Raw genomic sequence first — 27,426 nt, forward strand, 5'->3', positions numbered from 1 at the left:
CTCATCTCTAAAAAGAGCCAGAAAAGGAAATGAAAAAATTACTCCAGTATCTCTATCCAAAAACAAAAACAAAAACAAAAAAAAAAAAAAAAAAAAGAGGTCACATTGAGTCATGTTTGATTGAAACAAATAAACAACAAAATCTCATTGATTAGCAAAAGTATCAAAGTTGCAGCCCTCAACACCCAAATCAGAATAAACATCATTGGGAAATGATTAACAAAATAAATAAACATAGTAGCATACGAATAATTCTGATTTGTTGTTTCTAAGGCAAAATGCACTGCTGGGATCTATTTCTATTTGATTTTAGACACCCCTGACCCCCGGTGTTAATGGAAAAGTTTGAATAGGCAGTAGAATCTTTAATATTCCAAACAATGAATTATAAAGAAGTGGATTGAAGTTTGAGATAAAGAAACTTATGATTTAAAAAATGTGAGTTGATCATATGCAAGGGATGATTCATGGATGGTCTTAATGGTTTACCAACATCTTCATGATGTTAAGACCAAACCAAAGCAAAGTCAGCCTTTACCTTATTATGGGAAGACAGGAACAAAAATCTGGCAATGTAGGCAGCCATGAATGGGTTGCAATCTGCCTATTGGAATAAAAGCCCATATTCATGAGATAAGATACATTTGTGTTTTTAAATTGTTTTATTCTTTTCTGATTATACATGTATATTAACATTTAATACATTTCTTTATGAATCAAATTGAGGAGAGAAAAATCAGAACAAAAGGGAAAAACCACGAGAGAGAAAATAAAAACAGAAAAAAAGTGAAATTAGCATGTGTTGATTTACATTCAACCTCTATACTTCTTTTTCTGGATGCAGATGGCATTTTCTATCCAAAATTTACTGGGATTGTCTTGGATCACTGAAGTACTAAGAAGGACCAAGTCTTTCATAGTTGATCATCACACTATCTTGCTGTTACTGTGTACAATGTATTCCTGGTTCTATATGTCTTTTGCCCCCATCACACTCCACTGCTTTTTTTTCTGCTACTATGTCTATCTCTGGCATTATCATAATGCTGGGTCCATAGTGAGTGCTTTATAAATGCTCAATGATTGTTGATCCTTCTTTGTATATTATTTGCTCTTCTTGTTCAATTATTTCAGATGCATCCAACTTTCTGTGAGTCCATTTGGACTTTTCTTGGCAGAGATACTGAAATAGTTTGCCATTTCCTTCACTAGCTCATTTTACAGATGAGGAAACTGAGACAAACAGTATTAAGTGACTTGCCCAGGGTCACAAAATTGGTAAATGTCTCAGGCCAGATTTGATCTCAAGGAAGATTATTCCTGACTCTGGGACAGGCACTCTATTCATTCTGACACCAAATTGCCCTATCTTAAGGGCTATAGGAAATATTATCACTGGGACAGATGAACAAATTCAGATTATAATGAACTCGTAAATATTTAATTTGGTGAAGGAATCCTGAAGGAGATATACCAATAGAGGGATAGGCAGTGGTATACCAATAATCATCTCTCAAAAAAAAAATTTGCATTACACACTTTTAAGTTTAATTTTCATTAACATTTCCCCACCATTTTCTTAAGTCCATAAATCAACAAAACCATAAACCAAGCCTAGATTTACAGGATTTGCTGATTTTCAAGATATAAATAAATGCTCACAATGAAAATTTAACAATCAGCTCCTTGTAAGTTAGCTCCAAACACAACACTAGATAAAGAGTCATGAAGAGGAGTTGCTTTTAACCTGCGATATTACTAATGTCAGGAATTCCTAGTATGGAAATTAATTTTTTTTATTCCTCTGTAACTTATAGCTTAAGAGAATTTCCTGGGACAACCAAAGATTAGATGATTTGCCAATGGTCACATAGCTGGAATGATTCAGAAGCAAGATTTGAATTCAGGTCTTTCTGATTCCATAATTGGCCCCCTATTAGCCATGCCATACTTCTTCTCACTTTGTATATAGTAGGTACTTATAAATTTTAATTAAACCATGTACAATTTTCCATCCAATTAACTGATACTGATTTTGTATAAAATGTATTTATATATATGCAGGAGTGTGTGTGTGTGTGTGTGTGTACCAATATGCATGTTGTGTCTGCTGATAGAATATTGTAAGCTCCTTGAGGGGAAGCACTGTTTCCTTCCTGTATTTGAATTCCTGGGATCTAGAACAATGCCCTAAATTTAAATTATTTAAATTGTTAAATTATTAACAAATGTATATTGAATTGTATTCAATTAAGTTACTCTCCAAAGTTATAGTAAGATACAGACCTTATTCTTCCTTCTGCTCCCTCTTCTTTTCTTCCTTCCATTCCCTTGGGAAATGGATCATTACATAAACAAGCATTTATAAAACACCTACTGTGTGCCAGACAATGTGCCAGATGATGAAGACACATAGATAAAAACAAAAGATAAACGCTTACTTTCTATATTTCCATGAAGTCTCATTCCTTTCTTTCTCGTCCCTTTCAGGTGTCTGATAGATGTGATTATGTCTTTGTCAATGGAAAGGAAATGAAGGGCAAAGTGAATGTTGTGGTGAAATTCACCTACCAGCACCTGAGCAGCCCCCTGGAGATGACTGTGTGGGTGCCCCGACTCCCACTCCAGATTGAGGTCTCTGACACAGAACTCAACCAAATCAAGGGTTGGAGAGTTCCCATTGTCTCAAATAAGAGGTAGGTATTATGAGACTCAGAGAACTGGAAGTCAAATCTCTACTACCTACTGCTTCTTATGGATAGGAAGCATAATATAGTGGAGAAAGTTAAGAAAACCTGGGTTTAAATGCTTTCCCGGATATTTAATTAGTTGTGTGGCTGTTAGACAACTCATGATACAACCTCTCTGAACTTCAGTCTCATCTTCAAAATGGAAATAATACTCCATGTACCGACTACCCTACAGGTTTATTTGGAGGCTTTATTGAGATAGTTTTGAAGTATTTAGTAAATTTTAAAGCACTAAATATAAGTTATTATGATCACCTGGGTCACCTTAGGTCAATCAATTAATATCTCCTAATCTCAGTTTCCTCATCTATAAAATAAAAGGATTGGATCAAATGGAACCTCAGGTCCCTTCCAGATCTAAATCTGTATCTTCACACTAAATCTGTATTCTCCTACCTCCATACTTTTGCATAGGTTCTCCCATAGGTCTAGAGGGCATTCCCTCCTTCCCTGAGTCCCTTGAAATCCCTATTTCTTCAAAGCTCAGTTCAAGAGTGAGGTACATGAGATTATTTCTTACTCTTTCCCCTTCTGTTAGTGCTTATATATATTTTACTTATACATGTACATGTATGGACTGCAAGTTCAGTGAAAATAAGAAATGTTTCATTCTTGGTTTTGAACCTCTATCTCAGGATGCAGCACATAGTAGGTGCTAAAGCAATATTTGTTGATTGGATATTCATTTGATTACTTGATCCTATGAACTGAGCAGTTTCTCCAACACTCACTGAATCACAAACTATGAGGATAGTCAACTACTCTTAATACAATCCCATGGGAAAATCCAAAGATCATCATTTATCCACAGCTGTTAGATAACTTTGAGGGTGCTCAATAAGAGATGGGTAGAATGCAAAGACCACCATTTTAAACATCAAAAACTTTCCACTATTGCAATTAATGGGGAAAAAAAGCCTTAGTCTGGTCAATATAAAAAGAATTGTATAAGGCCAGTATCTGCCTTTGAGGAGTTTGCTATTGAAAATAGACATGCTAGGATTAAAGTTTTTTACAGGGATGTTAGAAATAATCTAGTCCAACTCCCTCATTACATATAGAAGGAAACTTCTTCCAAGGCAAAGAGAGGAAATGGCTTGCCCCACATCCCACAGATAGTAAATATTAGAATACAGATGATAACCCATTTCTTTAGATTATAAATTTAATGTTCTTTCTGTCATATCTACTTCCCTAGTGTGGACTGGTACATAAAGGACAGAGACAGAAACAGATAAGAGAACATAAGTTTTATTTTGACAGCACAAAGCATAGAGACAGCCAGATGGTATAGTAGATAGAGCTCTGTGCTTGTAGTGAAGAAGACATGAATTCAAATCCAGTCTCAGACATTTACTAACTCTGAACTTGGGCACCTCTGTTTGCACCTTTTCTTTTTGTGGAATAGGTATTATAATAACAGGATCTGCATCCCACAGTTATTGAGAATCTAATGAAAAAAATCATTGTAAAGTACTTCATATCACCTAGGAAATAGTAAATAAATATTAGCTGTCATATGTATAAATATTAGTTATAATATACATATAAATATTAGTTATCATAATAATTTATAGCCTTAATAAGCTTCCTGGAACACTGAGAGATCATCCAAAGTCACAAAGCCAGTATGTGTTAGATGCAAGACTTGAACCGAATTTTTTCAGGCATTATCCATTAAGTCTCACATAAAACTCAACTAGCTCAGTAAGACAAAGGTTTGATTTGTAATCTAACAAGGAGAAGTTACACTAGTCAGGCATTCTTAACCTAGATGCCATGGACTACCCTCGTTCCCCCACCTTCACCCAAAGGTTCTATGGACTTGAATAGAGAAATTACATTTTTCTTTTCTAACTGAAATTTTAAAATGTCCTTCAATTATAAATTTTTAAAAAATATTCTGAGGATTCCACAAGTTTCACAAGCCTGCCAAAGAAATATCTGTGAAACTACAAAAGGTTAAGAACCATTTGGGCTGGATAACATAATATCTGAATCCATATGGAATTTTAAGATTTGTAAAGCCCCTTGTGATTATAATGTCACTTGATCCTCCCACGTACCCCATGAGGTAAATGCTGTTAACTCCATTTTAGAAATGTGGAAACTGAAGCCCAAAGAAATTTTTTTTTTTTTAACTTACCTAAGCTTACACAGATTCTAAGGGCTTGGACAGGATTTGAAATCAGATCTCACTGATTTCAAAGACAACACTCTAACTACTATAACAACCTTCTTCTTTAGTTGGTCTCTGATGGTTCTTCCAGCTTGCAATCTGCCCATCCGTCAATCAATTAGCATTATTTTCTAAGCTCCTACTATGTGTCGAGCACTGTTCTAGGTCCTGGAGATACAACCACAATGAATGAAACAAACTCACAGTGAACCTATCAATGAGTTAAGAGGATGTCTGCTCCAAGCGTGTGAAGACTTCTCCCAGAGGAATGACTGGATGAGAACAGTTTGTTTCCAAAGGCCATGAAGGCAACTGAAGCAAATGCTGTGGCGCTTTTAGAGTTTGCTTAGGTTTCGAACTTGACAATTTCCTTCACTGAGTTCCTGGCTATCACCAGTCATCTTGACTTGTCTTGCCAATAGACTTCAGTGTTCTGGGAAAGTGAGACCGATGTCTTAACTCTGCCTCCCTTAAATCCAATTCACAGGAAAATCAGGACATCAGGACATGTTGTTGTTGATCCTCTTTGAAATAAAGACAAAGTTTAAAAAAACAAAAATCTTAAAAAGTTAAATATGAGGAAGTTTAGGCTCTTCCAGACCAGAGGGTATTACCAATTGTAGGGACCGGGAAAGATTTCAAGCAAAAAGTATCACTTAAACTGAGATGTACCTTGTAAGATAGAGCTAAAAAAGGAGTCATCATCTAAATAATAAATTTTGTGTGGGTGAGTACACTTTAGTTTAAAAAAAAAGAAAATTCTCAGTGAGAGAATAAGATTCTCCTTGGAATAGTCCTACTGGTCTTGGGAATAATTGGGTTTCTGGCTTCAACTAGAAGATGGGGATGGAGGAGAGATCACTCCCACTGCTGAAAAGGACAAAAGGTGTTGTATTCATATAAAAATCTGTGTCAATAAAAGCAGTTATTGAGTTAGGAAGTAGTTCTGTGGCCTAGCCCAGATGTTGTAACAACTGAATAGCTTAGATGGTTAACACATGGGACTGAGTTTGTGGGACTGAGGAGAACCTGTTCTGGTGGAGATGGAGATGTGAGTGTCTATACCAAGGTCTGATAAGCAGGTGTCCTCAGGTCCCATAGAAGAAATAGAAACTTCAAAGAGCTACCAAGCAGAGAAATTGATCTAGATGCTGCAGCGGGCAGAGCTAGTCTCATCCCTGAGTTGTCATATAGGAAATAGGGCAGGGAGATGCAAACACTGACCCAATAGCAAAAGCCTTCTTGGGAGGGTGCTCCCACTGAATGTAGCTTTCAACTCTTCTAGCTCTAGAATCCTAAGAATCTAGTACAACAGAGACTTCCACGGGGCATCAACCCCAACCTGTCCACTTGTCAGGGATGTGAGGATTGGTATGAGGAAGAAAAGTGGTAGAAATAAGTCAGGCAATTTAGCACAACATTGTGCCTGGCTCTGCTCCTGCTCCTGTCCACCTGCTTGAACCCGGGCAAGTGATTTAATTTCTCTGTACTGCAACTTCCTCTTTTGTAACAATGAAGTAGTTGGACTCAATGACCTATAAGTCCCAAACAGTTCTAGATCTATGTTTCTGCAGTTTGACTTAAAGTCAGAAAGATTTGAGTTTGAATCCTGCTTCATATACTTCTTAACAGTATGATTCTGGGCAAGTCATTTATTCTCTGAATCAAAATAAAATGGGTAAAATAATTGTACATCTTTGATGGATTGTGAGGAGAAAATGAGATTTCATATATATGTGTGTATTTATGTGTGTATATGTATTTATATGCACACATGTTTTTATGTTCATATATTTATGTATTCATGTTTGTATGTTTGTTTTTATATTGGACATGTTTGTGTTCATGTATTTATGTGCTCATCTGTTCAAATCTTATTATACTTATGTTTATATATATGTTTACATGTTTCTATCATAGTTATATATGTAGATCATCTTGCAATTTGTAGACCACTTTGTAAATATCTGTAATTTGTGATCATCATCATGATTATTTTCATTTTCTCATCTTGAAGTAATAGTAATAGCTGTCTTTGTATGATACTTTACAGGTAACAAAATATGTTACTGTTTTAAAAAATATTTTCATTTTGTATAGGTGTATCTGTATTATATATAATGCATTGTAGATACATTATATGTAATCACATTATATATATGTATACACATACACATTATAGTTGATACATTATATCTATACCTATATTTGTATAGACATAAATATACATACCTAGATAGATAGATAATATTGGCTTATCTTTGTGCATATTGTATCTTTCTAGGGAATATAGGCTCCTCAAGGACAAAAGAATGTTTCAACTCTGCCTTTGTATCTCCAGGCTCAGAATAGAGTCACCTGACTGAATAATGCTCATTCATTGATTGGCTATTGATAAAGTGACCATTACACTATCACAGAACTTCTTCCCCCATTCTTTGAGATCTTAAGTTTCCTGAAAACAATGCTGTTCAACTTAAATAGAAATGGATCCTTATGAGCCAGAGATTGCCCTAGAAACCACAAATTCATGTTGTCTATGTTATATTTTTATTTATTTTGTTGATTTCTAAATTACATCTTAATCGGAGTCTTGCTGCCTGGTTTGGAGCAGTAGCACCCAATCATACTTACAATATTGAAGGCACAATGGAAATAGAATGAAAAAAAAATCAGTCCCTTCTCCTCAAGAAACATAGACTCTATGAGTAGAAAGGAAGGTAATGGCTCCTATTCTTGTCCTTTCTGACTCTGCCAGGCCAGTCCGGGACAGTGACGATGAGGAAGAAGACGAGAGGAGGGGCAAAGGCTGTGCCCTCCAGTACCAGCATGCCATGGTGCGTGTCCTTACTCAATTTGTGGCTGAGGCTTCTGATGCTGGAGGGCAGCTGGCCCATCTGCTGGGCTCTGACTGGCAAGTGGACATCACGGATTTGGTGAACAATTTCATGCAGGTGGAAGAGCCACGAATCGCCAAACTGCAAGGAGGGCAGGTTCTGATTGGACAGGAGCTCGGGATGACCACCATTCAGGTAAGAAAACCCAGAGAGTAAGTTCCTGGCTCTCTCTGCCTTAGTCCTGCCTCTTCACAGAGATTTGCCCAAAGATGAGAATTCAGCTCTCAAAGGTTAGAATCTAGGTTAAAAAAAAAGAGGCCATTTCCCTACCTACTACTTGTGAAGGAAGTTCTTGACAAAATTGAGAACACTGGGGCTTAAATCCCACCTCTAACACTAACTATACATATGACAATGTCACTGAATCTGTGCCTTAAATTACTATTGTGTGTATATATATATATATAAGCTGTATTTTTCAAGGAAGTTCTCCATATTGCCAAAGCCATAAGTCTTTGACATGCGTATGGATTTTGAAAATGAGTGAAAACCCCTTACAGAGGAGAATTTCTGGGTAATTAATAATCAATTTATTCATTAGGCTAGCTGGAAATCAATAAATTGCTGGTCAGTGGTTTTTCTTGCTAACCAAAGACTCTCAATGGAGATCATGCAAGCTTTAAATACTTTCTGAAAGGGAATCACCCTGACGAGTAAAAATCGACCCTAATTGGTTAACAAGGAGCAGGGCTAGAATCTTCAGCGACTCCTGTTGAGAACATGGCTTGGTCAAGAGACTTGGCTGCCTCCAAGTATCTGGACAAGGGAATCCTATCTGTTTTTCTCCTTCATAAGCTGAGTCACTCTAACCTTTAATGGAAAGGTACAAGGGGAGGGGCTCCTTTCCTTAGGATAAGTATTCAAAATGAATTCTGTTTATCCTCTAACTAGATCCCAGGTCTCTTAGTTAAATGGATCTTCCCCAAGATTGAAGAGCATGTTCCTTAAGGGTTAAGAATAATCTCATCAATCCGTTTTGTCCTTTTATGGGAGCTGAGCCTTAATGAGGAAATATAGGAGAAAAACTTGGATCACAAATTGATAATTAGTTATTAATATAACAGTATAATAATAATTCATCTCACACATTGTCTAGAATACATTGAACAGGAGCAGGAGACCACATGACTGTGGACTTTGTCATTGTCTAGGATACAACTTTGAAATCTACAACATATTGTAATTCCCCAACTGGAAATTTCCAAGAATAGAGATGGGAGATATATGGGAGATCATAAATTTCTCAAGAAAACTAGCCACATTTTTCTTCTCTCATCCAAGGAATGATCTGTTCCCTTGCACTCCACAGTATCTTCTCATCCCATGTTATCCTCTCCTTCATATCACTTCACTTCAGTAATCATTCAAAAAGCCAAAACTATGTGTAGAGTACTATGCCAAGTGCCAAGGAGAGGTCCCAGTGAGTCTAGATAGGGTAACTTCCCTCATAGACCTACCAATTTAAAAGGAGGATTCAGCAAATAATTCAACTTTCATGGATTTGTTGATCCCTCTAGCAATACAAATTGCAATCCATCTATGTCTACCTATTAGTAGGTAGTGCATTATGTGCACTGTCTATCCTTTGATAAATCTGCATGAGATCCATACAAAATGCCCAGAACTCTTTCAATCTCTTGATGTTGCACGGATACCTGGGAAAAAACTACTTATATCTCTTCAAATCTGTTTATTTTGGTCATACATTTCTTAGATGATGGACCACTAGGTGGCACCAGAATGCACAGAGTTCCAGGACTGGAGTCAGAAAGCCTCATCTTCCTGAGTTCGATTCTGGCTTCAGACACGTAATCTTTGTGTGATCTTGGGCAAGTCACTTAACCCTGTGTGCCTCAGTTTCCTCGTGTGTAAAATGAGTTGGAGAAGGAAATGCTATACCACTTCAGTATCTCTGCCAAGAAAACCCCTGATGGGGTCACAATGAATTGCACATGCCCGAAAACAATTGAATAACAACTTAGAAGACATCCAGACCAGCTCCTTGTTTATAATGTATTAAATGCTGTGCCTGTCCACCATGCATCTCTTTATTGTTCTTTGGGTGATTTTCAATTTCAGTTCTTCAGACTATAATGTGTTATGACTTGGAATCAAAAGAGCATTACAAGAAGTATATCACTATTAAAAAAAAAAAAAAATTAAGTTGGTCTAGAAGTCAGAGAGACCTGACTTCAAAACTTATCTCTGACATGTACTGTCTGGGTGACACTGGGAAAGTCATTTAACATCTCAATGCCCCAGGCTACTTTCTAAGACTATAAATCACAGAGTAAGTCTTGATCTACATTAGCAAAGGAAATTTCCTCACTGGGTATTTCTCATACTAATGAAATCATACATCCAATACAAAATCTTAATGAACATCATGATGATGATGATGGTGATGATGATGGTTAGGAAATAAATACTCCAAGTGGTAAGAGGGTGAAAGAAAATAATTCATTTCTCTTTTTAGAATTTTATTTTTTATTAAAGCTTTTTATTTTTAAAACTTTGTCATGGATAATTTTTCAACATTGACCCTTGCAAAACCTTGTGTTCCAAATTTCCCCCCTTTCCTCTACCCTCTTCCCTAATGACAAGTAATCCAATATATGTTAAACATATGCAATTATTCTATACATATTTTACAATTATGAGAAAAAGCAAATCAAAAAGGAAAAAAATGAGAAAGAAAACAAAATGGAAGCAAACAACAACAAAAAGAGTGAAAATTCTATGTTGTAATCCACACTCAGTTCCCACAGTCCTCTCTCTGGATGCAGATAGCCCTCTTTATCACAAGACCATTGGAACTGGCCTGAATCATCTCATTGTTGAAAGAACTTCATCCATCAGAACTGATCATCATATAACCTTGTTGTTGCTTTGTACAATGATCTCCTGGTTCTGTTTACTTCATGTAGCATCAGTTCATGTAAGTCTCTCCAGGACTCTCTGAAATCATCCTGCTGATCGATTCTGATAGAACAATAATATTCCATAACATCAATATACCGTAATTTAGTCAGCCATTCTCCAACTGATGGGCATCCACTCACTTTCCAGTTTCTTGCCACCACAAAAAGGGCTGCCACAAACATTTTTGCACATCTGGATCTCTTTCCTTCCTTTAATATCTCTTTGGGATATAAGCCCAGTAGAAATGCTGCTGGATCAAAGGGTATACACAGTTTGATAGCCCTTTGGGCATAGTTCCAAATTATTTTCCAGAATGGTTGAATCAGTTCACAACTCCTACAACAATGCATTAGTGTCCCAGTTTTCCCATGTTTCCTCCAACATTCATCAGATAATCCACTTCTAAAAATTCTTCAAACTGTTTGAAGATTAGATGTTTGCTGTTTGAATTGGAAAAATTCTTACATAATTTGTAATGGGTAGAGAGAAATCAATTTGATAATCAGCAAAAATTAATGAAATGCCTACTATGTGTCAGGTGCTGCACTAAATGTCGAGAAGACAGACAGAAACCAAAATGATTGCTACCTTCAATGAGCTTACATTCTCTCAGAAAAATAGCACATAACTACATACTTGAGATTTTAATAAGTTTCCACTAAGGGAAGAGGAGCTATGACTCTTATTCCTGGGTATTTTACCATTGCAATAGTTCATAGAATCATGGAGCATCACCTTGGGAAAGAACCTTATCCTCTGTCTAATTCAAATTGTACTCAAAATCATAATACCCTCTGCTTGACAACTGTCCCTTTTCGCCTCTCAAGGCAACCCATTTTACTTTGGAATAGCTCTAATTCATATGGAAGTTGTCCCTTAAATGGAGACTAAATTTGATTCTTGACAATCCTTCCCCTTGCATGAGAGCCCATGTTTCTATTAGTGTTCTTCTGAGCTAGACATTCCCTTTTCTTTAACGAGATTTCATATAGCATGAATTCAACCCTTTCAGCTTTCCTGTCTATTCCTCTCTTAACACTCTATAGCTTAATCAACATCATTCTTAAATTGGGGATCCTGAAAATGAACATCATTATTTAAGTTATTATTACTAATTTTAATTTCTAGCTCAATTATATCTTCCACCTACCAAGATCATCTCATTTCTGATGATACAATGCACCTGTATTACTTACATGAATATCTCATTGACATAATCACTTCTTCCAGTGGGAGAGATCCATATTCTCCCATCCTTGCCAAATCCTGCCCTTTTCCTTACCCCCAATTTTTCTACCCAAGGGTGTACACTGAACTCCTTAAGGAGCTTCCACTGGATCACTTGAGATGTTTTAGATATCAGTGAAATATGCAAAGATATCTACCAATTATCCTTTACTCTGGTAATGTGGCTGCCTATTTTTTTCCCAGCCATATCTGAATGCAATAATTGAAGTGGAGAAAGTCACAGGATCTGGGTTCAAATCTTATCCTGTTACTAAGTTACTGTGTAAACATAGGCAGTTCCCAACTTCTATGAGCCTTTGTTTTTTTCATCTATAAAATCATTTTAGATTAGATGACCTCTAAGTTTCCTTTCAGCTTGAGATTCATGATCTTTTCTGACACAATTCTTTGTTAGTAATAGTAAATGACACCCTATTCATTACAACTGTTGCTCTTTCGGTGATCCATAGTTTTCATTCATCAGATTCTGTAGCATTCCATGACCCACTGACTCACTGAAAAAGTACTGATGTTAAAAAAGATGCCTCTTCAATTCCATTAAACTTGGGATGGAAAATACTATCCATATCCAGAGAGAACTATGAAAATTGAACATGAATCAAAGGATACTATTTTTACCTTGTTTTTGTTTGTTTGCTTTTTCTTTCTCATGGTTTTTCCCTTTGGGTCTAATTTTCCTTAACACACAGCATGACAAATATGGAAAATGTTTAAAAGAATTGCACATATTTAACCTATATCAGATTACTTGCTGTCTTGGGAAGGAGGGGGGTAAGAGAGGGAGGGAAAAATTTGGAACACAAAGTCTTACAAAAATAAATGTTTAAAACTATCTTTGCATAGTTTTGCATGTATTTAGAAAAATAAAACACTATTTTAGAAATTGTAAAGATGCCCCCTTTCCACCATCTGAGATATAGATTTCAGAAATTTGAGACGCTTTTTATAAAGTATTCAGAGGTTTTCTCAGCTCCCTAAATATATCTACTTTTTCACTGACAGATAATGAATCCCGTTTTTCTCTACAACGGCCCCTCTAATCTTATATTAAAAAATAAAACTATCCTTGGATTGCTCCTAGAAAGTACTCTTAGTCTTCTGTCCCTAAGGCCATCAACTGTTTCTTTTTCCTTATTGCTTCCTTATCCCTTCATGGCACAAGCCTTCTCGTCTGCTTTCATCTTAGAGCACACAGTTCATCTCTCCCTATCAAAATCAGACATGGGAATTGATGAGGGTGACTGAATGGGGCTATACGACGGTAGTGTCAAGACATAAGGAGTTTGGGGTCTCAAGGTGCAGTTGAACGTGTGGATTCATAAATCTCCCTGGCAGCTCTGATGGGGGAATTCAGAGAGAGACAGATGTCCATGAGGTCAAGCCTTCAGTAACAATTCAATATAACCCATTCGATCTAGAAAAGTAAATCTCCAAAGAGTATTGTTTAACCGTAGGCTCATCCCACTTACTTATTCAGAGTATGGAAAAGGGAAAGCCCTTCCCAAATAGCATTTCTCCCCATACCCACACACACCTCCCAATAGTCTTTCTCTGTTCCCATTCCTGTTCCATGTGGCCCATTAGTTTAGTTCTCTGATAAAGACCTAATGGGACACACATAAAATTCTTTCTATAAATTATACCCCCAAATTGTACATTGTACCAAAAAAAAGGCATACAGTAGCATTGACATTGGGGAGGAAGAAGGTTAGATCTAAATAGGTATAATGAATAAAGTACTAGACTTGGAGCTAGCAAGATCTGAGTTCAGATCTCAGATACTTACTAGCTGTGGTGTGACCCTGAGCAAGTTATTTCAACTCTGAGCCTCAGGTATTTTTTGTTTGTAAAATATGAATAATGATACCACCAAATTTCCAATGTTGTTATAAGGATCAAATGAGAGATATATAAAGAGCTTTCTAACCCTTAAAGCATCATATAACTATTATATGTTATTAATAATATTTTATTATCAAGGTACTATTAGTTATCAATATAGCTTGTTAATCATTTGCATTTGATTCATATTGATTGTTTTATTTTATCATTTATATTCTTATTATTACATGTATCTTAAGAGCTTAGAGAAAGCTTTAACCTTGTATTGAATAATATTTCAAATGTAAATAGAGCATATCTAGCTGGCATTCAAAGTAATAGATACTGAATAACAGCTTTCGTCATGATGAAGTGGGAAGAAGGTTGGATATGTAGTCAAAAATCCAAATTCAAATATCAGCACTGCCACTTACAATCAATGGATATATTAAGAGCTAGTAAGGACCATCTAATCCAACCCCTTCTTTTTATAGATGGGGAACTGAGATCTAGAAGAGTTCAGTAGCCTATCCAAGATGATACAGTAAGGATCAGATCAGATAATAGCCCTATAGATAGATAAATAAGAAGCTAAATGGTACATTGAATAGAGCACTGGTCTAGAGTCAGGAAATCCTTAGTTTAAATTCTAATTCCAACATGCAAGCTGTGTTTCCTGAATAAATCACTTGCCTTCACCTAGCCTCAGTTTCTTCATCTATAAAATGGGAATAATAAAAACATCTACATCACAAGACTGTTGTGAGGATCAAATGAGGTGATATTTGTACAATGCTTTGTAAATCTTAAAATGCTTTATAAATGTTAGCTATTATTTTAAATAAGTAAAGTACTTTACATTCTCTCTCTATATACAGAATATACATAAAAATGTGAGATATAAATATATAACTATATAAATGTTAACTATTTTTATTAAATAAGTGTTTTGTATTCTCTCTGCATATGTATATAAATTAAAACATATCTAGTATATAAATCTTACATAGCAATTCTGAATCCTTCTAGCTCTAACTTGTGACTTAAATACTTCCCTCATAACTTCCCTGGGAAATAGATTGTGCAAGTATTACTATTCCCATTTTACAGATGAGGAAACTGAGGTTTAGAGGGGTTAACTGACTTTCCTATTGTCGCTGATCTAATAAATGATAGTTAGGACTGGAATTCAGGGTCCTGAAACCCAACCTCTCTCTCCATTCTATTCCTAGTGATGAATGAAGCTGTTTCTCTTTAATAATGCAAGAATAGAAGGTTGATTGCCATTAACTCTGATTCATGTGTTTTCTCTTTTTTGTATTTCTCATTAAACGTTCCTTCTGCAAGAATTGTTTTTCAGAGAGAAATAAATATTTTTTACAATAATTCTAATGCTGACTCTCCTATTCAGATCCTTTCCCCATTGTCCGATGCCATCCTGGCTGAGAAGACGGTGACTGTGTTGGACGAGAAGGTGACAATCACTGACCTCGGGGTTCAGCTGGTGACTGGGCTCTCCCTCTCCTTGCAGCTCAGCCCAGGAAGCAACCGAGCAATCTTTGCCACCTCTGTGGCTCAGGAGCTACTGCAGATGCCCAAGCAGGTATTGGGGTGCCCAGCCATTCTTTGGGGCAGCAGCTTTAAGATTCACTCTGATTAGATCATTCCCCGTGCCCTAGCACCACAGGTGATCAAGACAGGGCTGCCAGAAAGGCATGAAAATGAAACATGGAATAGAGCAGAGACTCCCTTTTCCAGACAATCCTCCAAATAGCTGCCAGATGACCATTCTTAAGACACAGATTTGACCATGTCACTCCCCCACTGAAGACATTTTGCTAGAAAACAGGTCATTGTGTCAGTTCCCAGTCATTTTCAAACCATGGTACCATACCACCACCACCTCCTTTCAAGTTGCCCGTTATGCCTTGTCTTTTTCTATTAGAATGTAAGTTTTTTGAGGGGAAGGATTGGCTTCCTCCCTTGTATTAGAATTGCCAGTATTTAGCAGAATACCCCCTACCTAGCAAGTGCTTAACAAATATTATTCCATTAAGTCATTCATGCAGTAACTCCTTATTGCCTCTAGGACAGAATATCAAATCATCAAGTATTATTAAGCACTAAGTATCAGAGTTGCCCTCAAGAAACTCACAATCCAATAGTGGGGAGGGGGAGACATCATGCAGACAATTATGTCATATTGCATATATAGTCACATGCACATACACACAGAAACCCACATGTAACATTTACATGCAACATACTTATGTTTACAAATATTAAAATATTTGTATGTTTATAATATGTTTACAAATATTACAAAAATTATCTGTCACCGAGGGGTGTGCTAGTAAATGTTTAATCTATGAAAAAATCTATGAAAGCTATGAAATTTATGATTTCAACCCATGAAATCTATGATCTATGAAAATCTATGAAAAAATGTGCATGAATACTTAAATCTAGTCAATCAACAAAACAATAAATTCAACCTTTATTTGTACCATTTGCCAATTTCTGAGGTGTAAATGCTCTTCCCTCACTTTGATAAGCCATTTCCTATACAGAGGTACCTAGATAAGAACTGACCCCATCACTTAGAACATACTCCCTCCTCATCTCTGCCTCTTAGAATACTTAGCTTCTTTCAGTCTTCATCTTAGGGGCTTCCTGCATAAAATCTTGCCTCTTAAACACTTTTTTTCCCCCTGATTCTCCCAGGTCTCCATGATCTTTTCCTTCTGAAATTGCTCTACATCTCTCCTAGTCCTACCCCTAACTCCCTCTGTAGAATATAAGCATCTTGAGGATAAGAATCTGCTCCACTGTTTTTGTTATTAGTAAACCCAAATATCTTGTTCATTGTCTTGCATATATTAAGCATTTGGCTGACATACAGATTCTTTTAAGGTTTGCAAAATATTTTTCATACACTATTTCATTGGAGCCTCAATATGACTCTCTAAGGTTGGAGATATTTATATTTCCACTTTACAAATGAGGAAACTGAGGCTGCGAGTGGTTTAAGAGATAGAGTGAGGATCATGTAGCTCACAAGTGTTAGAGGCAGGATTTGAACCCAAGACCTCTTGCATATTTTTGAATGGAATGGACTTCATCCTTCCTGTTTAAGATCCTGTGATTCCTAATGCCAGCCATTTTTCTAGGTCTTCCTGCTGGCAGCCCATCTCTCTTCCCCTAGGCTCTAGCTAGTTTAAGCTTCCTACTTAAACTTTCAAGGAGAAGTGTCAGATAGTAGAAAGCTGGCACCTAAGAAGCACGGACCTCCTTCCTATTTTGCTGTGCCCTCAGATAATCACTCAGTGCACTCAGACCAAGTATTTGCTAATCTTCCTTTGCTCTGGTTAAGCTTATTGACTTTTCAGGCAGTCGCTGCCATTCAAAAAAAAAAAAAAAAAAAAAAACCCAAAACAAAACAAAACAAACAAACAAACAAAAAACAACCACACTTGATTTCAATGATCCTAGTAACTGATTGGAATTCTTGCTGGGGTCCAGCCATTACCCCACCCACCCACTCAAGAGATCCAAGCTACATATATATCCCAAGTGAGTGACTATGTTTACTGCTTGATAAAGATCAGCTATCTACATGCTGTCTGGGAAGAGTTAAGAAATTGATGTGTCTTGGCTAGAAACCAGGCCAGTATACTAATCCATTCCTGACATAAAGAACTAAACATGTTACCTTGAAATTTCTTCCAGAGCTGGTTTTGATGGCATTTAGGAGCAGCAAGCAACTTGGTTCTGACATTTCAGTTGCAAAAAATCAAAAATGCATTTGAATTCCTTCTTTGATTTCTTATAGAATTCTAACTATGGTGGTTGACAGACGTTCTACCCACCAGGGACATTCATGTCAAAGGGCACTGAGGTACCTGTAGTTCTTTAGCAGCATGGAAAGAACTAAGTTATTTATTGTAGATCATAGTGAATTAGGGGTTTAACTAGTCTAATTGTCCCATTTTGTAGATAAGGAAATTGAGGTCCAGAGAAGTTAAATACCTCATCTTCTTCATTTCTTGGTTTCCCTAAAGTCCTTCAAATCCCAGCTAAAACCTGATCCACAAGAAACCTCTTCCAATCCGCCTTAATGTTTATCCCTTCCCTCTGAGACTAGCTCTAATCTATCCTGTAGATATCTTATTTGTACACAGTTATTTGCATGTTATTGCCCCATTAAACTGTGAGCTCCTTGAGTTTAGGAATTGTTTTTGTTTTAATCTTTCTGTGCATTCTTTGTGCTTAGCTTAGTGTATGGCACATAATAGACACTTAAAAAAGACTTGTTGACAACTCCCTAGGCAGTTATTAACTCTACAGTTATTACTGAATATTAATTGTACTGTATACTTAATAACTGTATTGTGATTGTTGTTCACTTGTTTCAATCATGTTCAACTCTTCATAGGGTTTTTTTGGGCACAGATACTAGATTTGTCATTTCCTTCTAGAGTTCATTTTACAGATGAGGAACTGAGGCAAACAGAATTAAGCAAGTTTACAGATGAAGCAAGGGATTACAGGTCAGATTTGAACTCCATTTCCTGACTCTAGGCTCTGTATTCTATCCACCATGCCACATTGCTGCCTATTAATTGTTCAATTTCACCACGGCTCACTTTCTATTATTATATTCAAAGACGAGCACATAGTTTCATTCGGAAGCATGTTAAAACCATAGTATCTCTGAAAATTGTTCTATTATTTGTTCTAACTAGGCCTGCCTAAGTGAGCAACTGATTCAGAAAAGTGGACTCAAAAACTCCAATATACTAAAAAGAAGGAACAACTGAAAGTAGCCCTGCCCCACCCGCCCCCCCCCCCCCCCCCCCCCCCCCGCCAGCTGTTGGTCCTAAGATATCAAGTCTGTAGACGAGATAAAAGAGAAGTCTGAATCTGACTTTTTTGATTGTTAATGTCCACAAAAAGCACATAAACCCCAGGCTCATACAGAATGTTTTTCTGTGAGTACAGAGTAATCAGGATCTAATAAAGCCAGGAAAGATGGCACCATGAGGGCATCCTCTCTCAGATTGGGTCCTCTGATGTTTGTTATGAGTAATAAGTGGAACCTATATATTAAAACAGCTTATAAAACAATGTAATAAATATTGTGTTTTTCTTTTCATTTAAACACATAACACTTGTAAATAACCCCGGTAACCAGTAATGCCTTTTGACATATGATTTATTATCCTACAAAAGTAGAAGCCATACAGCTCAAGGGACACATCTTTCTTTTAACACCTTCAGGAAAAAACAAATCTTATTACCAAGTGTTTAAAACTGGCCATGTATTTTATGTCTTCATAGAAATACAGGGTTTTTTCTTAGTCAAAGTAGATATTGCCTTTTACTTCCATCGAGTAGGAGAGTTCATTCTTTGTATTTCTATTGTTTTATGGCATGGGGGTCAGTCACAGAGAAAGAATCACAGTGTCACAAATCTCAAAGTGGAAATGAACCTCAGAGATATCTAGTGCAATGTGAACAAGGCATTTCCTCATCTGCTGCCATGACTTTGTCTATTTTTGCCCTCCCTCGCCCTCATCTCCTACAGCCCCAAAACATATACATACCCCTTTCCAGAGATGAAATCCTCTTTCTTCTCAATTCTGCCTCTCATAATTTCTTATTCCCTCCTAAATTCAGTTCAGGTACCATTTTATGTAATACCTTTCCAGATCCCCTGTTACTAGCAATATTTCCCTTTTGAGATTATTTTTATTTTATTACTGGTTTTGCTGTTGTTTGGGTATTATTGCTATTCTCATGTACTTCCTAATTACTGACATATACTTATCATATACCCTATTCCCTATGGACTGGAAACTCCTTGAGGACAGGGACTATTTTTATTATTTTTGTTTTTATGTTTTTTTCCTTTAAGTCCTCAGTGATTAGCAAAATGTCTTAATAATAATAATCAGCACTTAATAAATTTTGTTGAGCAAAGTCAGTAATACATTGTACACAGTAACAGCAAGAATGTTGTGATAATCAACTATGAAAGACTTGGTTCTTCTCAGTGGTTCAATGACCCAAAGCAATTCCGATAGACTTTGGTCAGAAAATGCCATCTGCATCCAGAAAAGGACTAAGGAGACTGAATGTAAATCAAACACATGCTATGTTCACTTCTTTTATCTGTTTTTTTTTCTCTCCCATGTTTTTTCCCTTTCGTTCTGATTTTTCTCTCCTAATGTGCTCTCCTAAATAAAGCAATATATATTAAAAATAAATAAATTTACTAGAAAAATGTAAAATAAATGTTTGTTGAATTAAATCCAACTGGATTGGAAAGGGCTGGGATGGTTTATGTTAGATTGAATTAAATTAAATTGGATTGGGATGGGTTGTGGTATTATGGGATGGGGCAAATTAGTATCCTATCTATAGTAACCTCAATAAGTAGTCCTCCAAAGTCCTCCAAGGAAAGATAATCCATTCCAGGCAGCCAGTCTCACAATTTGTTCACTCTGGGTTTTAAACAGGGTTGTTGAGGATCAAAGTAGTTGATGTGTACTGGGCTAGAAAATTTCCCCTGCATTAAATTTAAAATTTCCTCTATCCAACTTCCATTCATTATGCCTTGCTTTGCCCTGTGGAGATAGATCCTTGAGGCTTGAGCTTCAGTAAGATTTTTGTTGCTGTTGTTAAAATGTGTGATTTGTGTTTTGCTTTATTAACAGGAAGCTGCTATAAGTTGCTGGATCCAATTCAGTGATGGTTCAGTCATGCCTTTGGATATTTACGATGTAAAGGACTTCTCTCTGATGGTGACATCCCTTGATGAGAAGGTGGTCTCCATCCACCAAGACCCCACATTCAAATGGCCTGTAATTACTGCTGAAATGGAGGAAGGGCAGGGTGCCCTGGTGAAAGTGGAAATGGTGATTAGTGAATCATGCCAGAAGTCTAAGAGGAAGAGTGTGTTGGCTGTTGGGACGGGAAATATTAAAGTTAAGTTTGGCCAGAATGACGCCAACCCCAACACCAGTGACAGCAGACATGGGGGAAGGGGTCACCTGGAAACCCATTCCAATGACAGAAGGTCTAAAACAAGCTGGCAAGAAAGAATGAGGCCCGATGGGCAGTTTTTTAGCAATTTCTCCATGGACCGCATGGAAGGGAGGGGACCCACAACAGACAGATCCATCTTCTGGAGGAAGAATAAACAAGAAAATATTTTAGACGATAATAGCCATCTACAGACCATCCCCATGGACTTCACCAGCTTCCCAGCCCAAGTTGATCTCCCAAGGAACAATGGAGAGATGGAGGATAATGACCTAGTCCAGACACCCCGGGGCTTAAGTGACTTAGAGATTGGGATGTATGCTCTGTTGGGTGTCTTCTGCCTTGCTATTTTGGTCTTCTTAATTAACTGTGTGACCTTTGCATTGAAATACAGGCACAAGCAGGTTCCTTTTGAGGAGCAAGAGGGCATGAGTCATTCACATGATTGGGTGGGACTAAGTAACCGGACAGAACTTTTGGAGAATCAATTGAATTTTCCCTCCTCTCCGGAAGAGCAGATCACTGCTATTGACCGAGGGGTAGATTTCGAGGAGAGTAAGTATCTCCTCAACACAAACTCCCAAAAGAGTCTTAATGGTCAGGTTTTCAAGTCATCAGAATCTCCATTTACTGATGGGAAAGACCAGAAAAATGAGCCCACAGCTTCCCCTACCTCTAAGCGGAAAAGGGTGAAATTTACCACCTTTACCACCATTTCCTCAGATGAGGGATGCCCCACGGTTAACTCCATCCTAATGAGCAGCGTAGATGACATAAAATGGGTTTGCCAAGATATGGATCTGGGGGAATGTAAAGAACTGACAAACTACATGGAAAGGTTACACGAAAAGGTGTAATGGGACACGTGAACATTTGTTTTTCCGCTCACCTTCTGCCTTTAATTTTGGGTAGTGGGGCACAACGACATCTCCAAAGGAAATAAACTGGCATGAAAAGTGAAAAGGCACATCATCAGCTGAGGACCAGAAAACCATCTGAAGTCAGTGAGATGGAGTCCCAGAGTCACAGTCAAGATAGAAATTCCCATTCCAAAAATCTTATTCAAAGTTAGGTTTATGCAGGATTTTCACAACTGAAAAGAAAAATAAGATTTGACTTAATGAACTTTTCCAGGAAAGAACAATTTCGCTTTCTCTGTTTTTCTCTATTGATCTCTCTTTCTCTTTCTCTTTTTTAAATAAATGTAGCAATTTGGATATTGCAGAATCCAAGTAGCTCCCTTACAGACTGTGGAGGAAAAAAGCAAAACTTAGGTTGTTTTTCTTTTTTTTAAAAAAGGATCAATGAAAGGAAGCACACCAGCTAAAATAAGAACAAAATATCTAGCCATGAACATTATTGATAATGGACAGAGATTGATTTCACACTAGAAAAATGACTGTTGTGACTTCACATTCCCCAAAGAATTGAGGGGGGGAAAACTTCCTTGGCAACCGAAAAGGCAGGCAATTATTGCCCAGTAGAGAAAGGGGGAAGATCTCCTGATAAGATATATGTGTTCTAAGATAATGAGAAATAAACTCCATGGGGTGCTTTGGAGTAGTTTTTAGTTTTTAAGGTAAGGGATGGTCATACTGGCATCAATGTCCTGGACACAAAACTCCAATTAGGTTCAAAGAACCAGTTTCTTTTTAGCAAACTCACTCCACCCATCTCTAACATTTCAATACTTGTTAATTCAACACACCTCATCCACAATCCCTCCATATTATCAGGGTTTAGTCACTGATCATAGAGGACTTAACTTTATCACTCTCAGTAAAGGTTTCTGGGTAACAGAGGTAGAAGTAGGATAGAATAAAGGTGCCAAGGGTAACTGGCATATGTAGAGCTACATTCCTCCCTACGATGGGTCTCTTAGTGGCCACTGCTGAAATATCTGGTTCTTTTCATAGTATGACCATTCCAGTTGTTTGCCAGCCTCAGGGTTGGACCTAGACTCTCCCAGTAACTGTATCCAAGAGGAGCAGACCCTTCCTCTTCCAACCTACCCGATGGATTTTCCTTGAGTAACAAAATCCCGAGTAATATCTCTGTTAAGTTGGGAAATGCTTGCCTTTCCTGTTTGCCCTTCCCCCACAAGCTCTTCATCTTTTTACCAAGCCATCTAGGATCACTTGGTACTTGCTCCCTGTGTGGTTATTTTAATAAAGTAGCTGTTTGGGTTTAGTGGTTATGGATAAGCGTTATTCATGGTGAACTCCACATAACCTTCCTCTCCCTAACCTTTTAAGAAAAGACCACTGGGTTATTTCATTCTCCATCTTTAAGTCTGCTTGCTGATATCTCACATCTGAATCCTTGCTCTCATAGATACCCAGATGGAAAATCTAAGTCTGAGAATATGAATATACAGGTGGATAGAAGGAGAAACCCAGAACTTTATAATAAAAAAAAAAAAACCTTTTGTCTACCTTGAAAATCATTGTACTTCTTCCTTTATCCAATTAGAATGTGAGGTCCTTGGAGGAAGGAACTCTTCCCCCTCTTCCCCAATTCTCATTGTACCTCCTGGATTTAGCACAAAGCCTGACTAGTGGTAAACACTTAATACATGGTTGTTCACTTAACTAATTAAGTTAAGCTCTCTACTAGGCAGCAAAAACACAAAGACAGAAGCAAACCTTAGTCCTTGCTCTCAGAAGCTTACAGTCTACTTGGAGAAATACACGATGTCCATTAAGGAAGGATCAAGAGGAAATAAACATCACCTACTTAGCGAAGGGGTAGGGATGAGGAAGTGGAATTGTTAGGGATCAAGAAAGGCACCTGACCTTAATACCTGACCCAGAAAATTGAAGGAAATTAGAAATCCAAAGAGGTGGAGGTGAAAATGAAGAGAAAGTTTGTCCCTAAACTGGAGGTTCAATAGCCCACCATCACTTGCTTCCAATTCTGAAAGTAGTTAATTTAGTTTTGTTGCTTTTTAAATCCAGAACACCTCTTCCATGGTTTTTCCCCCATTCATCTTTATATCTCTTTATCATCCTTATATCATCCAAACATCCTTATATCTCTTTCACTCCTCATCACTGCCCCATTCAGCTCATTGTTTCTTCCCTTCCCCCATCACTTCCCTAATCAGAATCCATCTATACTTAGAATATATTGTAGATTGTAAGAATGTAATATATATTTATAAACATACTAACTGTAAATAAAATTTGCATTCAGTGGCTTCAGTTCTTCCCTCCTTTCTTCACATTGTCCCCTGGAAAGGCTTGCCAAGTCGGTTTCAGAGAGCCATCCGCGCCTCTGGCTTTCGGTAAATGAAAATGCAGATTTAAGGATCCCCACACAATCTAATTACAAACCTTTACATCATGTAATGCTGTTCTTCATGTGGAGAGGATGTTGACACCCGATGATAAAGTGCACTGTGCAGCAAAGCTCTCATTCTGATTTGGAAAGTATTTGCAAATAAATCACATGTGTACATCTCTCCTAAAAGCCTGCTGAGTGTGCCTGAGGTGACAGTAAGTGCTAGGGGGGTGAGGCAGGTGTGGAAGCCCCTCAGTGAGGGGTCTGCCTGCCTACAAGATGGGATGTCTTCAGTATAAATTGTCACATTTGAATTTCTCAAAGGAAAAAGGGGCACACTTTGCACCCAGATTTTGCCTTTTGGGGCATTTAGTGGGAAAGAACAATTTGAGAAGAGAATTCTTGGCCCATATAGCAGATGAAGTGGAAATATGGGGACAGCTAGAGTGCATAAGGTGCTGTACCTGGAGTCAAGAAGACCTGAGTTCAAATTTGCCTCAGACATTTACTAGCTGTGTGACTCTGGTCTGGTCATTTGACCCTATTCACCTCAGTTTCCTTATCTGTAAAATAAATTGGAGGAGGAAATCAAAAACCACTGCCAAGAAAACTCCAAATCGGGTCAGTGAGATTCAGACACAGTTGAAGGGACGGAACAATAACAAAAGTAGAAATAATGCCAGATTTGCAATCAGAGGGTCCATGTGTTAAGCTCAACTCTTTTTCCTTCTCTGTGACTCCCAGGGAAAGTATTTTAAAAATTTAACATATTTATCTAAAATGCTCTGTAATGATTAAAAATAATAATGATGATAACTACCAGTGGCAAAGCAATTTAGGGTTTGCAAAGCATTTTACCTCTATCATCTCATTTGATGTTCATAACAACCATAGGAAGTAAGTACTATTTTTATCCCCACTTCACAGGTGAGGAAACTGAGGCTGAAAAAAAGTTCAGTGGCTTTGCCAGGGTAACAAGGCTAGTTAGTATACAAGGTAGGATTTAAACTTGGATCTTCCTGATTCCAACACCAGCTCTCTATCCATTTATTTCTTTAGGGGGAAGAAGGGAGGTGTCAGAATCTGTGATTTCATTGGTAAGGAGAGTACCTGTTGAGGAAAACCCTTCTATCAATGCATACCAGGATTTGTTTTACAACTTACAGTAGAAAATACTATAAAATGCAGACCAGTTGCCTATATGCCTATGGTCTTAGACAAATCATTTTGCCCCTCTGTGCCTCAGTTTCCCCTTCTGAAAAAATGAAAAGATTTAACTAGATGGCTTCTGAGGTTCCTTCTAACTCATATGTTGTTACATCAAATATGAAAATATGTCATTTTTTATGTACCCCTCTCCCACAAAAAAATTATATATAGACATGGTCTAGAAATAGAAGACCTAGGTTTAGATCCTGTCTGTGCTATCTATTGCTATGTGATCTTGGATATATCACTGAACATCTTCATGTCAAATGAGAGGTTGGATCAGATGACCTTTTAGGTCATTCTATAATTGAGTCAACTGAGAGAAACAGAGATTAAATGATATTAAAGGTCATTTTAGTCCAATCCCTCTCATTTGACAGATGAGAAAACTGAGGTTTAGAGAGAGTCAAAGGCATGATTTTACTCCAGCTTCTCTGATTCCACTTTCTTAGAAACCTCATTGTTGTTTCTATTCTCTGTCCATATTTATTTACATTTATTCATTCTGAAGCCATACACTAAGTGCTTACTATGTGTAAAGGATGACACACTCTGAGAAAAGGCTTCTTTTTGGCTATGAATCTTTTTATGTCCATTTTTACATTCAAAAACTCAAATTTCTTATTGAGATATAAATCAGATCAGCTAAAAAAAATCTGATTGTAGTGAATTGTTAGCTTAAAAGGAGCTAACACTATAATAGAATACATAAAGATATGTGTATCTATAGAATACGTAAAGAAAATTAATGTTCTCTTAATTTGCATTGAAAAGCTTCTAATCCAGGACAAAGAAAATGAACAATGAGCAGAACGTTAAACTTGACATCAAAATAACTTTCCTAACCCATAGAGCTGTTCAAAAGTGATATAAATTCCTGAAGAGGTACTGAGTCCCTTCTCTCTAGAGGTGTTCTGATTAAGGTTGGATAGAAACTTTTGAAGTCAAATACAGAAGAGTCTTTCTTGAATTTGAGTGGATAGCCTCTGAAATACTTTCTGAGTCTAGAATTCTATGATCCCTAAGGTCATTTCTAGTTTTAAATCCTATGGAAACAAAATTCCAATATATTTAAGGCTGGATATAAAGATCTGAGGTCAAAGCATTTGCCAATTTAGATGGAAAAACTGATACAATGGCTGGCTGATTCATGTTTTCCAGGTTACTAGAAAAGGTGGGCTCTCTCTCTTTCTCTCTCTCTCTCTCTTCCCTTTTCTCTTTCCCTCTCCCTCCATCCTCCCTTCTTACTCTTCCTTTCTTCCTTCCTCCCTCCCTTTCTTCTTCCTGATTCTTCTCTCTGTGTTTCTGTTTCTCTGTGTCTCTTTTTGTCTTTCTGTCTGTTTTTCTGTCTGTCTAGTTCTCTTTCTCTTTCGGTCTCTTCTCTCTGTCTTTGTCTCTCTCTCACTTTCTTTCTTCCTCTCTCTGTCTCTTTCGTTTCCTCTTTTTCTTCTCCCCACCCCAAACTTGGAAGAGACTAGAATCCTCTATTCTACCCTCATAGTAAATAAAAGATTAAAGCTCCAACTGACAGACAATGGCTGATGGAGAACAATACCATTACACCATTTACACTTTTCCCAAAATGGAATGGGGTACCATGGAAGGTAATAGGGTCTCTCTTGGTCTCCAAGCAAAAGTTGGATAACTACTTTGGGCTTATGGTATATTAGAAACTCTTGTTCAAGTGTAGGATCGCCACGAGAAGGTCCCCAATATCCCTTCTAAGCTGTTGTGGTTTTATGATTGTTCAAAACAAGGACAAGCACTTATGCCAATTGAAATTACTTTGGTAAAGCTGAAATATATATATTGGAAGGTTCCTAATAAAATATTCTCACATTCTGCTGATGTCACAGTAGTATTTTGTTTCCATAGTGATGGAGGGACTTGGATTTTTAAGCCAGGAGATAGGGATCAAACCCTGCCTCTAATACTTAACTGTATGACTCTGGGCTATTTACTCACTTCTCTCAACCTCACTTTCTTCACTTGTAACTTGGTGATAATAAAACCTGAAAAACTACTTCACAGGGTTGTAATGGAAATCAAAGGAGAAAACATTAAGTGATTA

The 27,426-nt window shown here is 37.2% G+C and overlaps 1 protein-coding gene across 1 annotated transcript in view; it reads left to right on the forward strand.

Annotated features, from left to right (window-relative positions):
- TMEM132D (transmembrane protein 132D) overlaps positions 1-24,905 on the forward strand; it is a 910,611-nt gene extending 885,706 nt beyond the window's left edge. The window contains exons 6-9 of the mRNA XM_003760941.2: positions 2,491-2,696; positions 7,688-7,961; positions 15,229-15,420; positions 20,537-24,905. Coding sequence (XP_003760989.1) covers positions 2,491-2,696; positions 7,688-7,961; positions 15,229-15,420; positions 20,537-21,721 — 1,857 coding nt within the window. The 3' untranslated portion in view covers positions 21,722-24,905. The remainder of the gene's footprint in view (positions 1-2,490; positions 2,697-7,687; positions 7,962-15,228; positions 15,421-20,536) is intronic.
- Positions 24,906-27,426: the final 2,521 nt, after the last annotated feature.

This window comes from Sarcophilus harrisii, chromosome 1, assembly GCF_902635505.1.
Source record: "Sarcophilus harrisii chromosome 1, mSarHar1.11, whole genome shotgun sequence".
In the NCBI taxonomy this organism is placed as follows: domain Eukaryota; kingdom Metazoa; phylum Chordata; class Mammalia; order Dasyuromorphia; family Dasyuridae; genus Sarcophilus; species Sarcophilus harrisii.